We start from the raw sequence: 13433 nt of genomic DNA, 5'->3' as shown, positions 1-13433 counted from the left end.
TGCTTTCTTCATCTCTCTCTCGCATCACCTCCATGACTGCGGTGTGCAAATTCATCTCTTCGCTGCGCTGCCATCATGTGAAACTGTCACGTGGCTCCATCTTCATTGTGTGTCTGTGTGTGTTATGCGACTTTTCCAGCCAAGGCTGTCTTCCATCACTGTAAGTAAAACCACTTAGCAGCAAAAAGAGGAGGATTTAGCTAGAAATCCCAGGCTAGAAAAGACTTTTTTCCACCTTTTGGACAGTGGGGAACTTGCAGAAAGGTGTGACAGGGACAAGGCAGTGCCTGGCTCAATTTCCCTGCACTGCAAAGAAGCAAGCGATGCTGTTGGTCATTTAGCTGGCTGAGCTGGTGGTTGAAGGTCTGTCACTGAGAAGTCAATAAAAGAAGGAACGCACCAGCCTCCTCTGTGGGCACAGGCAAAACCATCGCTCGTTACTATGGCATAGATGGGCTGTAGCCCTGTGTACCACAGCATGTCCTTAAGGCACTGTGGTTCCCAGCAGCCCTGTTCTTTTCAGCCATTACACCAAAACCAAAGACCAACCCGTGCCTTCTCGCAGGAAAAACTGTGCAGGTCTCATAGACTTCAGCTATTAAGAGGCAGCTTAAGTCTTTTCCACACCCCATGGCTTAGGTCCTTCTGATGAATCCCAGTCTGGCTCCAGGATAATGCAGAATTACTTTCAAACAGTTCAACTGATAAGTATATGCTCTAGCTCATAAATCTGCTCCTACAGGCTAGTTAGAAATCCCTCCAGACAGAGTCCAGACTGTGGCTGTGTTTGTATCTCCCTGCTTCCATATCTAGCTTGTATTCGCCGATTTGCTCTCTTGCCCAGCAAGACGTATGTGTGAGACAGAGAGAGAGAAATAGAGACAGCTGGAATGTGTCTTACCATATGAAGAAGAGGAAGAGAAAGAGAGGGTGACTATGGATGAAAAAAATGAGTGCCCATGTGTGGGGGGGAGTAGCGGGGTGGAAGAATACTACTGGGGCTGGAAGAAATGGGTTGCACGTGTTGTTAAGAAGGGGCTGTAGATTTTTGCCAGAGATGTTAACATTTTCTTGACTGCGTGCCAACGCTGGTGTATGCAAAAAGTATGGAGAGAAGGAGACATTTTGTGAGAGAGAAATTGAGCACACATTTATTCAGGGATATGTGCAGAGGAATTAATGGTCGGGGATCTAATACCTGACTGTGCACCTCTGGCTCTGCAGCACTGAGCCTATTTCTGCTTCCCAAGTTCTCTTGCTTTCTGGGAAGGCGAGGCTTGATGGGCATGATGTATTCAGACTCATCATGCAAATCTGCTTTTCAGAGGTGGTGAGAAGACATGTTTGCTTCCACAGATTTTTCATTGCTCTCAGCATCTCATTCCTCTCTGTGTTTGTAAGGGCTTCTGCTGTTATGGACATCACCACAGGTTTGAAAGCCTTTAATTAAGCCCAAAATACTTCCAGCCAAGGCATGCAGCCTAGAAAGGACTATTTCTAGAATTCTGTAACTCAGAAAAGTTTCTTTTTGACTGCATGGTAATGTATACAGAGGATATTTTACAAGATAATTGATTAAATTTGGTGTTTTGTATTTGTAACTAAGTGGCAGATTTTGTCTCCTGTGCCCCAGAGTAAATCCACTGACTTGGGTGCAGTTATCCATGATTTCTGTGGTGGGAAAGAGTTCACAATCTGGGCTGTATAGTTCATAACAAGGCGCGGCGGCTGCCTTTGCTACTCAGAAGGATTGGTTGCCAAATGTCTGACAAAGTCTTTCTGGAAGTGCAGATGGTAGCAACGACAGCCTGGAATTAACTCACACTTTGCTATAAAGTTTGCAATTTGTTATCAGCTCCTCTGACTGTTTACTAATCCCTGACCACCAGACACTCAGAGCTCTGATAACGTTTTGATGTCCAGCATGTGCATGCAGAGGCTCAGCCCAAGCGTTTTGCTGATGATGTACACGCTACTGGGCTCCTCTGAACTTCTCAATACTGCTGCAGCTGCATTGCTTCCAAGCAAATTAAGTGGCAGTAGGCTTAAGCATAATCTCTGTCATAGGTCCTGTCTCTGTGCAGAAGTTAGGAGATTTTAAAGTGGCTTCTTTTCATTTAGCCTGTGCCAAGAAACTGATTTAAGACGGTCTGTGCAGGGGACTTGTGCCAATTTAGCGCAGTTTAAAAATACAGCTTGGTGCACATGATGAGGTTAACCCAGAGCAAGTCAAATTGCAGATGTTTGTGAAAGATTGCAAACAGAAACGCAACTTCTGTTCGTTACTTAGCCCATACTGCGCTGCAAAAGTGCCCCTGAAGGGACTAAGCCCGGTGCACTTCCCGCCACTTACTTCAGATGCACAGGCTGCTCCTTTGGGTACCACCACGGCGCAGTTTGGCCCAGGATTACTGCTTAAGTGTTGCCTCTCTGGTCTTGTGTCCAGAGCTGGGGTACAGCTCTTGCCCGTGTGTGTGGGTCAGGCCAGCAAGCAGTGCTGGTTGGCACTGGCAGAGGGTGCGGGTTTATCCTGGGTGTGGGTCGTGCGGTCTCTTTAGTTGCTTTTCTCCTTGAGGCCCAGTTCTCCATGCCCAAGTCCAGCACCATGGCCCTGATTCAACACTGGCTGAGGCTGGGAGGCCTCAAATCTCCTTCTGTCCCATATTTTCCAAGCCAACGGTCTGATTCACCCCCTCCCTGCACCCCGTCCTTCACACCACTGGTTTTTATACGGCTTTAACTCCATCTGCTTTGGTGACACTATATCAGGAAGGTGGAGCTAGTGGAGAATGTCATTCTTTGCCAGGGATGGGGGAAAAATGAGGACCTGGATGAAGTCTCTGCTATGTCAGGACCCTTTGCCACTCCTGACATGAGCAATACACTAAATTCTTGCAAGCATTTGTGCCCCAACTTTATCAGGTCACCTCTGTGGTCATCACAGCTGTTCTTCTGAGCAAGAACCATCACAGTCCATCACCAACAGCTGTGCTGCAATGACAGCCCCAGTTACTCAGTGCTGCGAATCCAGGGGTAACACAGTGGGACTTTGATGGTTTGTGGTTGAGGGACCAATGAGTGGGCTTGCCACAAGCATGTCCCTAAGAAGGTCTGTCCCTCGCCCAGACTATGATAGTCTGGCCACGTGTTTCAGAGTTCGGGGCTGTTTGCCCAGCCACTAGTACAGTGAATAAAGGCTGAAAGAAAGGGCTCCTGCTCTGTTCCTCACACTCCTTTAGTCCATCAGGGACTTCACTGGCCAGAATACAGTTACCAGCCCTGGAGCTGGTCTCTCCTTTCGGCATAAATGGGGATATAGAGTCATAGAATCATAGAATCATAGTATCATTAAGGTTGGAAAAGACCTTTAAGATCATTGAGTCCAACTGTCAACCCAACACCACCATGCCCACTAAACCATGTCCCTAAGCGCCACATCTACATGTCTTTTACTTCCAGGGATGGTGACTCAACCACTTCCCTGGGCAGCCTGTTCCAATGCTTGACCACTTTTTCAGTAAAGAAATTTTTTCTGATATCCAATCTAAACCTCCCTTGGCGCAACTTGAGGCCATTTCCTCTCGTCCTATCGCTTGTTACTTGGGAGAAGAGACCAACACCCACCTCTCTACAACCTCCTTCCAGGTAGTTGTAGAGCGCGATGAGGTCTCCCCTCAGCCTCCTCTTCTCCAGGCTAAACAACCCCAGTTCCCTCAGCCGCTCCTCATCAGACTTGTGCTCCAGGCCCTTCACCAGCTTCGTTGCCCTCCTCTGGACACGCTCCAGCACCTCCATGTCCTTCTTGTAGTGAGGGGCCCAAAACTGAACACAGGATTTGAGGTGCGGCCTCACCAGTGCCGAGCACAGGGGCACGATCACCTCCCTGCTCCTGCTGGCCACACTATTTCTGATACAGGCCAGGATGCTGCTGGCATCTGGTATTTCATCAGAAATGTCTAAGCCTCAGTAATAGGGTCTTCTACTGCTCATCCCGAACGTCCCCAGGACTGTTCGTCCCCGTGACAGCTACTAGTCAGAGGCATTCTCCATTGGCAAAAATGGGAGAGGCTTTTCTGTGCTTCTGCAGTGTGGGGTTTGCACAGGGGGACGGCGAATGGTGACAGAGCACAGGCAGGCAGCTCCTGGCTGGCGGCAGAGTTGCTGCTGGACCCTGAAATGATGAGTTTAGTTGATTAATTTAGTGTGAATCCAGGGTGAATACAGAACAAGGTATCGTGCTGAAATCAAGCCCTGTGTGCTTTTGGATCTGTGCAAACCTAACCATGATACCGAAAGGTGGGTCCCACCATCTGGGAGGATTTAAGCAGGAGGCTGCCTTGGGAGTGACTTTTTTAGAGAGTTTAGAAGAAAAGCACAAGGCGTAACTATGGGGGACTCTGAACTGCAGGGAGGTGTTTGAGTACCCATCATATTCACCTGGGGAAGGAATTAGAGGGGAGACAGGGCTGCAGCTGCTGGCTCTTAAATGGATGTCTTGTGTTGCTGGATCGCCGTGGTGGAGAGACAAATCAGAGAAAATCATCCGGCTTTTCTCTCTCTCACATAATCCACATTGTTTAGACAGCAAGCTCCGCGGGGTGGTGCCTGCCTCTTTCTGTGTGCTCCGGCAGTGTCGGGGGAGAGGAGACCATAGCTCTCAGTGAGGGTTTTACAGTGATGCAAATTACCCATCAGGATCATGGATGCCCTCTTGGTGCCTTCTTACCATACATGTACTGATTAAAACCCATGTTGCTGCATTTTTCTATAAATCTTCAGTACTGCTGCTGCAAGAGATAAGCTGGTCGTCCTCCACATCAGAAGGACTCTCTTCTCTGTCTGCCCCCCCCGGCAGGGCTGCCTGCAGCCACTGTGGGGGCGGAGGGCTCTGGAGCGAGTCTTTTGTGCTCAGAGCCAAAGCTGATGTAGAAACCATTTCTCATACTTGTTGGCTGAGCCGCAACCATCTCTCCCCTAGCAACAAAGCCTCACATTTCCATCGGCGGCATTCCCCTGTGTCTTACAGAGGCAGGAGCTGGCTTTGCTACCTCCAACTGCAGAAAATAATTGCCAGAAGGGCCCAAGGCCGTAGTTTCAGGTAGGGCAGACTTTGCTGAACTCCTAGAAAGGATGCCCTGGCTTCTCGAGGGTGCAGTAAGGCGGTTCAGCTCCCCCTCATCCCCAAATTAGTTTGGGAGTCCCACAGAGTGTGACTGATGAGTGATGGAGCAGCCGCTCCCTGCCTCTGCGGTGGATGGCTCCCTCCAGGAGCCAGCGCCACACATTCGCTGGGTCTCTGCTGGTCTTCGAGAGCCAACGTCTGCTTCCCTGTGGTCTCAGGCCAGATCTGTTTGCCGGCAGTGTTTTCTTTTTTATGTGACACGTATTCAACCCCTCAAATTGCCTGCTGTGGGCTCACTCTGAAATGTCAGAGGGCCCAGGAAAGGTCAGCGGTTGATGGAGAACCCCACCGCAGACGCACAGAGTCCTGGTAGGGGCAGATCCCTCAGCACGGGCACTGAGGACCAGCCCAATCGCAGCTTTGAATGTTTAAAAAAGCTCGTGAACCAGGGCTGCGTTAGGCAGGAGCTACTTTATTGATGCTGCTGGTTCGGTAGACTGCCCCTCCTTTGAACACAGGGCTGCCAGTGCCCAAATGCCCCTGCATAACTGGCTACAGGGGTCCTGCGTGCTGCAGCCACTGCGGGCCCACGGCTGCGGCTTCAGCAGGCCAGGGTCCAGGCTTGCTTCGGGGAGGCGAGTGGGAATATTGGGCACATTTCTCACATAGGCCGGTTTTCCCACACCACCTAGTGGGAGCAGGGATCACTGCCTGGCTGCTTTCTGCAGCATCTCCTTCCCCTTCTTCTCTGGCAGGCACCTCCTCTTGGCCGCTGTCGGGGAGGGGGGACGCAGGGCTGCTGCTCCAACCTACATCGCTAGTCTTAAATGCTTCCATCTCAGTGCAGACCGCTCCTATATGATCCTCTGCCCTTCATTCTCACCTTGTCTCCTTACCATCGCAGCTCACAAGCACAAGAAGCACGACACCTTGCAGCCCTGCGACACTGAGTACCCCGTTTTTGTGTACGAGCCGGCCATCAAGGAGACCAACGGGCTGATCGAGTGCGGAGATTGCCAAAAGTAAGAATTGCAGCTTCCCTTTCATTCGGGGGCTTGCGCACCTATCCCCAGGTCGTGACAGCACGCGAGCCTGGTCGCAGAGCCTGCCGGTGATGGCAGTAACTTGAGAAGAGTCGCCTGCCGCTGTGCCCATCGCGTGGCCACCGCCGCATCCACAGCTCTGGCCACAGAGCAGAGCTAAACAACCACGCTGGACAATGAGGAAGTGAAATGACAGAGTTACAACTTACTGATAAAAGAGAAAAAAATTAAAAACAGCTGTTAATAAGCAGAAGTGGCTGTAGAACGAGGAAAAGAGCATTTAAATATATATATCTCTTTCCATTCCACAGATTTCAGAAAGGCACTTTTTCTCTTTTTTCATGTTTCTGTCAAAGTTTTCTCCTTAGAAAATTTTCCTTTTTGCAATGCTTTCGGCTTTCTTTTTCCTTTTTATATTTTCCCTCTTTTCTGTTTTTCTACAGGGAAAAAAAAAGCAGGGAGGGGGGGAAAAAAAGTGTTAAACTGAAAAAAATGAAAACACAGGTCCACTTTTTTATTTTCTGTTTTCATTTTAAGAGAATTAACAGTCCAAAATAACAGAAAAGTTGTTGTGAAAAGAGGCCATTTTCAGCGGTTGCACAGCGCCATCAGCAATCATATGCAGAAAGGTGACGGAAGAATGAATTTCCTCTGGTCCAGCTTTTCCTAACATGAGGTGTCCAAACAGATCTGACTGGAATCTCTCTCAAAAAAAAACCAAACCCAACGCTCCCTAGTCTGGCTTCAGTCTTGGACCAACTGCAGGAAAGACTTAAAGGTTAGGAAAACAGCCTGCACTAGTCAGCATGACTTTAGGAAAACCAGGCCTTGCCAAACATTGTTTCAGAAGAAGAGACTGCAGATTTGGTGACAACGAGGTATTGTGTAGGTGCCATAAGCTCTGGGTGGATCCAGAGGAGCTGAGTGCCCCAAGCTGACCTGTTCGTACCTTAAGCTGTTGCTGCAGAGATCTCTGCCACCGACACAGCCTGGGGCTGAGCCCTCCGTGGGAAGGCTGGCAGAGGTTTCCACCGTGGGTATTTTGTACTGTGGTGGTTGGAGCATCCCCATGAGTGGTGGGAGATGGGGAGCGGGGGTGAATGACCTCAGGGTGATGAGCCTAAGCCCCCGTGCCTCCTACTGCCCATTCCACTTGAGTCACTGCCTTATGGTATAAGGCGGGGCGGCAGCACCTTGCCAGCTCCAGCAGCAGCCCCTGAGTCCTGCTCAGCTCCTTCGTAGCTACAGGCCCCGGACTGGATTGGAGCCTCTGGATACTGGGCACATCTCTTTTGCAACTTCCGTGTTCAGGAGAGACACGTGCCCTGACACAGGCTCTGTGGAGCGTTAGCCGGTGGCCCACTGCGCTGTGCAGGCTTTCCCCATCACGTTTCACAAGCCCAGGTGGTTCCCAGTGGATAGGCTGGGTGCTCTATCCTGAGCAAAAAGTTGGCTTGCGGATTGGTGCATGGGGCACCTTTATCCTGGTTACAGAATTTGTGCATGGGTGAAAATCTGCTTGTCAAAGCAGTCATCAGCCAGGAATACTAATGAAATCGTCGTGCTGCAGTGTGTGACATTCAACACCTCTAAAAGTGAATACAGAAATCCCTGGAGGCTAGAAGGCGGCAAGACTAGGTGGTGAATGAGCCAGGGAGACAGGGCGGTCCTCCAGTGCCGTCAGGTTGGTCAGTGCAGTGGGCACATCCTCACAAACCTGTATTTCTAATCCAGAAGCCCTCTCCCTTGGCTGAGAGGTGGTTAGCAGGACTGGGAGTGCGCAGAGCCACGTGCCGGCTGCAGCATTGCAGCCCTGCCACCAGTGCAGGCTCGCTGAGCCCTCCGTCCCCGGCCTTCCCTGCGCCCAGTGGCCCTGGCCCAGCCTGCAGGCTCCTTGCCAGGGCTGTACGGCTGCCCAGCAGCCGCTGGCTGCACAGCCTGCCGGCAGGCAGTGGACAACGGCAGCGTGGGCAGCTCAGCCTTGCTTCGGCTGGCTGCAGCCTCTGCGCTGGCAGAGGGCAGGCAATGCCTGCAAGGCATCGGGCGGGGGGGTTGGTGCAGGCTGCTGAGATGCCCAGACACGTACAGCACCTTGCGGTGGCACCGGTGTGCGTATGCTTGGACACGTACCCCCTGCCACCCCCGTGCTCGCCCGGGGGGCCGCAGATGGGCACGTGCCAATGTGCAAACATACAGTCACAGGCTCACGCAGCCTTGTGAGCGCAGACGTGTCTGAGCTGCCCGTGCACACGCACGTGCACAGGCACTCAGGCACAAAACCCTGCACGCAGCTGAAACACGTGCCTGCCCTCATCCTGCTCTGCCCACGCGAGCCCTCCGCCGCCTGCACAACCGGGCAGCAGCGCTTCCGCAAGCCCTCACGTGCACATCCTTGGGCAAATGCTTACATCTAGACACAGCCTCGCCGGCACGTGCTCGTCACCGGACTTTTTTGTAGTCTGCTTGTCTGATGGGGAGGGGAAGGGACAGGTGAACTTGTGGCTGCAAAGTGAAGCTGCATGTTTTTCGTGTCGGTAGGCAAGACCAAGCATCTATTGGTCAGTCCCATCAACCAACGTCATGTGCGATGCTATTGGGATCCTCCATTTCTCACCCCAGTAACACAAAATTTAGTAAAACTCTGCCCGTTGCAGGACCACATAGTATACACATCCTTGCATTGTATAAGCATATGCATAAATATACATTGAATGGGCATCGGCACACCTCTGGATGAAACCAAGTCTTCTCAGATGTCATCTGCTGTGACATGCTGCCCCATTTGGGGAGGGCTTGTGTCGGGTTTTGTTTGTTGGTTGGTATTTTTGGTTGGTTGGTTAGGTTTTGGGTTTGGTTTTTGGCTTTTGTGCCTAGCAAGGAGCCAGTTCAGAGCTTCTGAGGCCAAAAAGGTGTGCGAACACCACCTCCCCCGTGCGCACAGCTGCTCGCTGTGTCTCTCCCGCTTCCTGCTGACATCCCATTTCCGATGATCTGTTTTCTTTGGATTTCTTTGCTGTGGGCCAGGCGGTGCCGGGGCAGCCACTCTGGCACTGCCCTGGGAGGGTTGTGCTTTCTCCCACCCGCTCTGTTCTTCGCAGGATGTTTGTGGCGCAGCAGATCGCCAGCAGTAACCTGCTGCTCCTCGTCACGGATGCTGCCTGCGACTGCAGCGTCTTCCCACCCGTCCTGCTGGATGTGAAAGAGGTCAAATATATCCTTCCATGCACAGCAGGTTCCACAGGCCCTTTCGTCTCTGTGTTTGCTAGGGTGGCAAACCTGCTCCCATGGCAATTGCCACGGGGGTGGAGGGCATGGCCTAACTTGTGGGACAGCCGGGGAGAGGGACACAGAGTGGGCAGGATTGAGATGTGGTGGAGGGGAGGTCACAGTCCTTCCCTCCAGCCCCCTAGGAGGAAGCCAGCCTGCACCAGCCAGGCTGTCAGATGCGCTGTACGAGGGTGAGGGATGGGACAGGCCAGGAGAAAGGGTCAGTGGTGGGGTGGGCACAGCTGGGCTGGCTCCCCAGTAGTGCTCCCAGGGGCTTCCATAACTCATCTCTGCTGGGTCTTCATCCCTCTCTCCTCATAAGGGTGGTGACATGGTGCAGCTTCTCACTCTGAAGCTGAGCCCTCTCCGTGAATTTTGGTCACTTTCAGCTGCCTGTCATTCCTTGCCACCTTCTAGGCTTGGAGGTGTCTCCAGCCCATGCAGGGTGACCTGCCCTTCCCTTGTCCTCCCCCTCTGTCTCCCATGCTGTGCAGTTATACCTAGGTGACTTGCATCAGGACCCCCTGGGTCTGTGCGGTGCTCATCCCCCTTTTCCTGCCTGCCGCTGCTGGGGTCCTTAACAGCCTCGCACACAACGCTTCAGTGAAGTGCGAACGGATGCGGTCCCAGAAGCTGAGGCGGCGGCCAGACACGTGCCACGCGTTTCACCCCGAGGTACCCTGGGGCAGCGTGGGAGGGAGGGAGAGCACGGCTGGGTTTCACCATGGGCATGCCTGCGCCCGCGCACACACGTCTCCTCTTGCACCCCTGCACTGTGTGTATCATCGCGTGCCCATCCCGCTGGCTGGACCCAGACACAGCCGTGTGGCTCCCCAAGGGGCTTCCTAGCAGGAGGACAGTCACACTAGTGACACCTGGGAAGGGCTTGAGCTCAGACACCACAGGGTTGCTGGGTTTCTTCAGCGGATTCACCTGCTGGAAGAGCCCCGATTCCTGTAACCAGCCCTTGTGACCTGGGCTTGGTGCAGCCAGGCAGCTCTCCTGCCTGCCGGGCTAGCAGGATTTTGGTCCAGGCACCTTCGCACAGCGTGCGAGGTAGCCCAGCTGCCTGTCCCTGCCCCAGGCCAGGAGCAGGCACCGTGACCCACTCGCGGGCAGGGGACTCTGGAAGGAGCTGCAGGAGGGACGTGCAGGCAGGAGCCGATGCTGCTGCAGCTTCCGAGGCTGAGGGATGGGAATCGGGGTGTGGGGCAGAGCATGGTGAGAGCGGGGGAGGCGGGTGGCTTCCTAGCTCACAGGCAGCTGCCATGGCCCAAGGGCATCAAACCAGTCCCTTTCCTTTGCCTCCAGTGATCCTTCCTCTTGGCCCTCTGCCGCAGGCATTGCTCCCCCATCCAAAGGCAAGGGGCAGGCTCCCTTCCCTCCGCCAGCGGCCACCCTGGCAGTAAGCAAGCTGACGCCTTCTCTCCCATCTCCCAGGAAAATGCCCAAGACTGCGGTGGCGCTGCCGAGGTCTCCGTCTCACCGATGCTGCTCCTCCTGCCCCTGGCGCTGCTCCTGCGGTGACGCTGCCTGCAACGGTGACGCTGCCTGCACCGCGCCTTACGCGGCAGAGACCCAGGAAGGAGGGGGCCGCCGCTGGCCAGACCATCAGGAGGGGAGGAGATGGGGCACAGGCTGTTCTGGGACGCCCGCTGTGACTACCCGGGGAGACCGAGGTGCTAACGATGTGGCGCAGCATGTCCTGTGTCCTTCACCACAAGGTCCAGCGTGGTGCCGATGGTGGAAGCTGCTCCCTCCTCAAAAGCCCACAGCGAAAGGCCTGTGCGCGGACTGGCAGGGTCGGCTCCCGGCCCACCACCTACTGAGCTGCTCCTCCTGGCCATCAGCTCACAGATGGGACAGCCGAGGTCGTTGGCATGGCTGGCATTTCACCATCACCCTGCCTCCCACGGAGCCACTTTGGGGCACCTTGCCCCAGGAGGCAGAGGGCTCGGTGGGGCAGATCTGGCTTTAGGAGAGCAGGAGGGGCAGGGGACGCTGTTTGCCTCTCCCTCAGCGGGAGCCGCCAGGATTTTGAGCACCTGGGACCGGAGCAGCCCAGGCACAGAACAGGCCCCTTGGTGATTCTCAGCAGGGAGGCAGCATCTCCTGGTCTTGGGGGGGTCCTCGACCGGGACCCCAGGAGCAGGACATGGCGCCTAACCTGAACTGCACCAATGTAACACACAACCGGACGATGGGACGTAACACAGCTTGACTAGTCAGCTGCAGCTACGCCAGCTCTGCCAAGGAGACCCCTCCTAACACTGCTAGCACAGCATCCAGATTCTTGTCTAGATGTGGACTTACCTCTGGGGAGGGGTTATGTCTGACCCACCAAAAGAGGGGGCATGTTCCCCGCTGCCTGCTAGTTTCACTGCAGAAGCAGCTAAGAAACGGGCACTTTTCCCCTTGGAGCAGCACTGCCCTGCTCATTGAAGCTGCCCTTGGTTGTCCCGAGGTGAGCAGCCCCCTGCCCTAAGCCTGGCATTCCTGGCTGGTGGGCATGGGCCATTTCTCACAGAGCTTTACGGACAATGGGTGGGGAGCACCCATTTTTCCTTTTTTTTTTTGTATGAACTGCTCCATACCATCTTGTTAAAAACAAATATATGGCTTATTTTAAATAGATACTTAAGCTTCAGCATGTCATATTCGGTACTAGTCGCAGCTTTATACTACATCCCAGAAACCTGTTTCCCTGCCGAACCCACGGGGACAGGGTGCGGGTGGAGGGACTGCAAACGCAGCTGCGGTGGCCTGGCTGGCAACTCATGGGGACGCCAAGAAGTGCTCCCGGTTGCTGCGCCGTTGTTTTTACCAGAGCTACGGGAAGAAGAGCCTCTGGCCGTGTGGCACATGCTGTGAACCAGCTGGCTGCACCACACAGCCCGTGGCTCTCTGGTCACCTCTGAGGCAGCGTGGGGGTCCTGCGCCAGCCGGGTACAGGCCAGGGGTAGGGATGCCACAGCCAATGGCTACAGACGGAAACAGGGTCTCACATTGAGCTCTGCACTGTCCCCATCTGTAGCCACCCCAGCACCCATGGGTACACGGTGGTGGCACCAAGGAAGGAGGCTTGCTGCCAAGCAAGGCAGCACCTTGTCCTGGCCTTCTCTGCAAGGTGGGCCACTTCGGGAGGCCCTGCACCCCTCCGGGCCCCCTAAGAGCTATGTGGCTTGTCACACCGAGCTGCCATCTCCCGCAGGGCAAGCACCCGTGCCCTCCTCGCTCGCTGCCTCATGAGCAGTGCTGCCTGTGATGCTGCCCTCTGCGCCTGCTGGCCACGTGGAGCTGCGGGGCTCCTCACTGAGCCCACCAAGTCACCTGCTCCTGCAGCCACCACCGCTGGGGTTAGACCCATAAGCAGCTGCTGCAAAGGGCAGTTTTATGGGAAAGGGCTTTATCCTCACACCAGGGCTGTCCCCTTCCCTGCACAAGCAGGAGCCCACAAATGCAGCCCAGATGTGCTAGGGTCAGTATGGATGCTGCCCCTCTTACCACCAGGGTCACCTGACACTAAGGGGACAATACCGGTCACAACCAGGCCCTGATGGGGACCTTTCAGGACGTTACAGCTCCTGCTGTGGCGGGTTTTGCCTCACTGGAGGCGGTGTTACAGCAAAAAGGAGAGGAACAACTGCGCTACTGGAAGTAAATCTGGAGGTGGAGATGTTTCCAGGCTTCAAATGCAGTGACCTTATCAGAGCCAGAAGCAGCCGAGGAAGATGAAGGCAGCAGGGAAGGAAAAGGGGCTGCTGTCAAGGCCGAGGAGCTCAGGAGCTGCTCGCAGACAGAGGAGCCACCGGCTCAGGGCATCCCCCGCCGGCTGGCACAGCTCCCCCAGCTCCATGCACCTGCCCTCGGTGCCTGCCCTCCTGGGGCACCGCTCTCAAGGGTGACCTCCCTGTCAGAAAGGATTAGCAGTCTCATCTCCACTCAGAAAAGATCTATAAATACACGTTGCCCTGCTGCACACGAACCATGTTTGACTTCAG

General features: G+C 54.3%; 1 protein-coding gene and 1 pseudogene across 1 annotated transcript in view; one reads left to right on the top strand and one right to left on the bottom strand.

The window, feature by feature from the left end:
- Positions 1–10959, top strand: part of CACNA2D4 (calcium voltage-gated channel auxiliary subunit alpha2delta 4) — a 133232-nt gene extending 122273 nt beyond the window's left edge. The window contains exons 36-40 of the mRNA XM_075159404.1: positions 140–160; positions 6027–6144; positions 9264–9376; positions 10025–10107; positions 10873–10959. Coding sequence (XP_075015505.1) covers positions 140–160; positions 6027–6144; positions 9264–9376; positions 10025–10107; positions 10873–10959 — 422 coding nt within the window. The remainder of the gene's footprint in view (positions 1–139; positions 161–6026; positions 6145–9263; positions 9377–10024; positions 10108–10872) is intronic.
- Positions 592–1666, bottom strand: LOC142078056 (uncharacterized; annotated as a pseudogene).
- Positions 10960–13433: the final 2474 nt, after the last annotated feature.

Source organism: Calonectris borealis, chromosome 1 (assembly GCF_964195595.1).
Source record: "Calonectris borealis chromosome 1, bCalBor7.hap1.2, whole genome shotgun sequence".
Classification (NCBI taxonomy): domain Eukaryota; kingdom Metazoa; phylum Chordata; class Aves; order Procellariiformes; family Procellariidae; genus Calonectris; species Calonectris borealis.
Note: the sequence above shows the minus strand (reverse complement) of the source record. Positions and strands in the feature narration are given on the sequence as shown.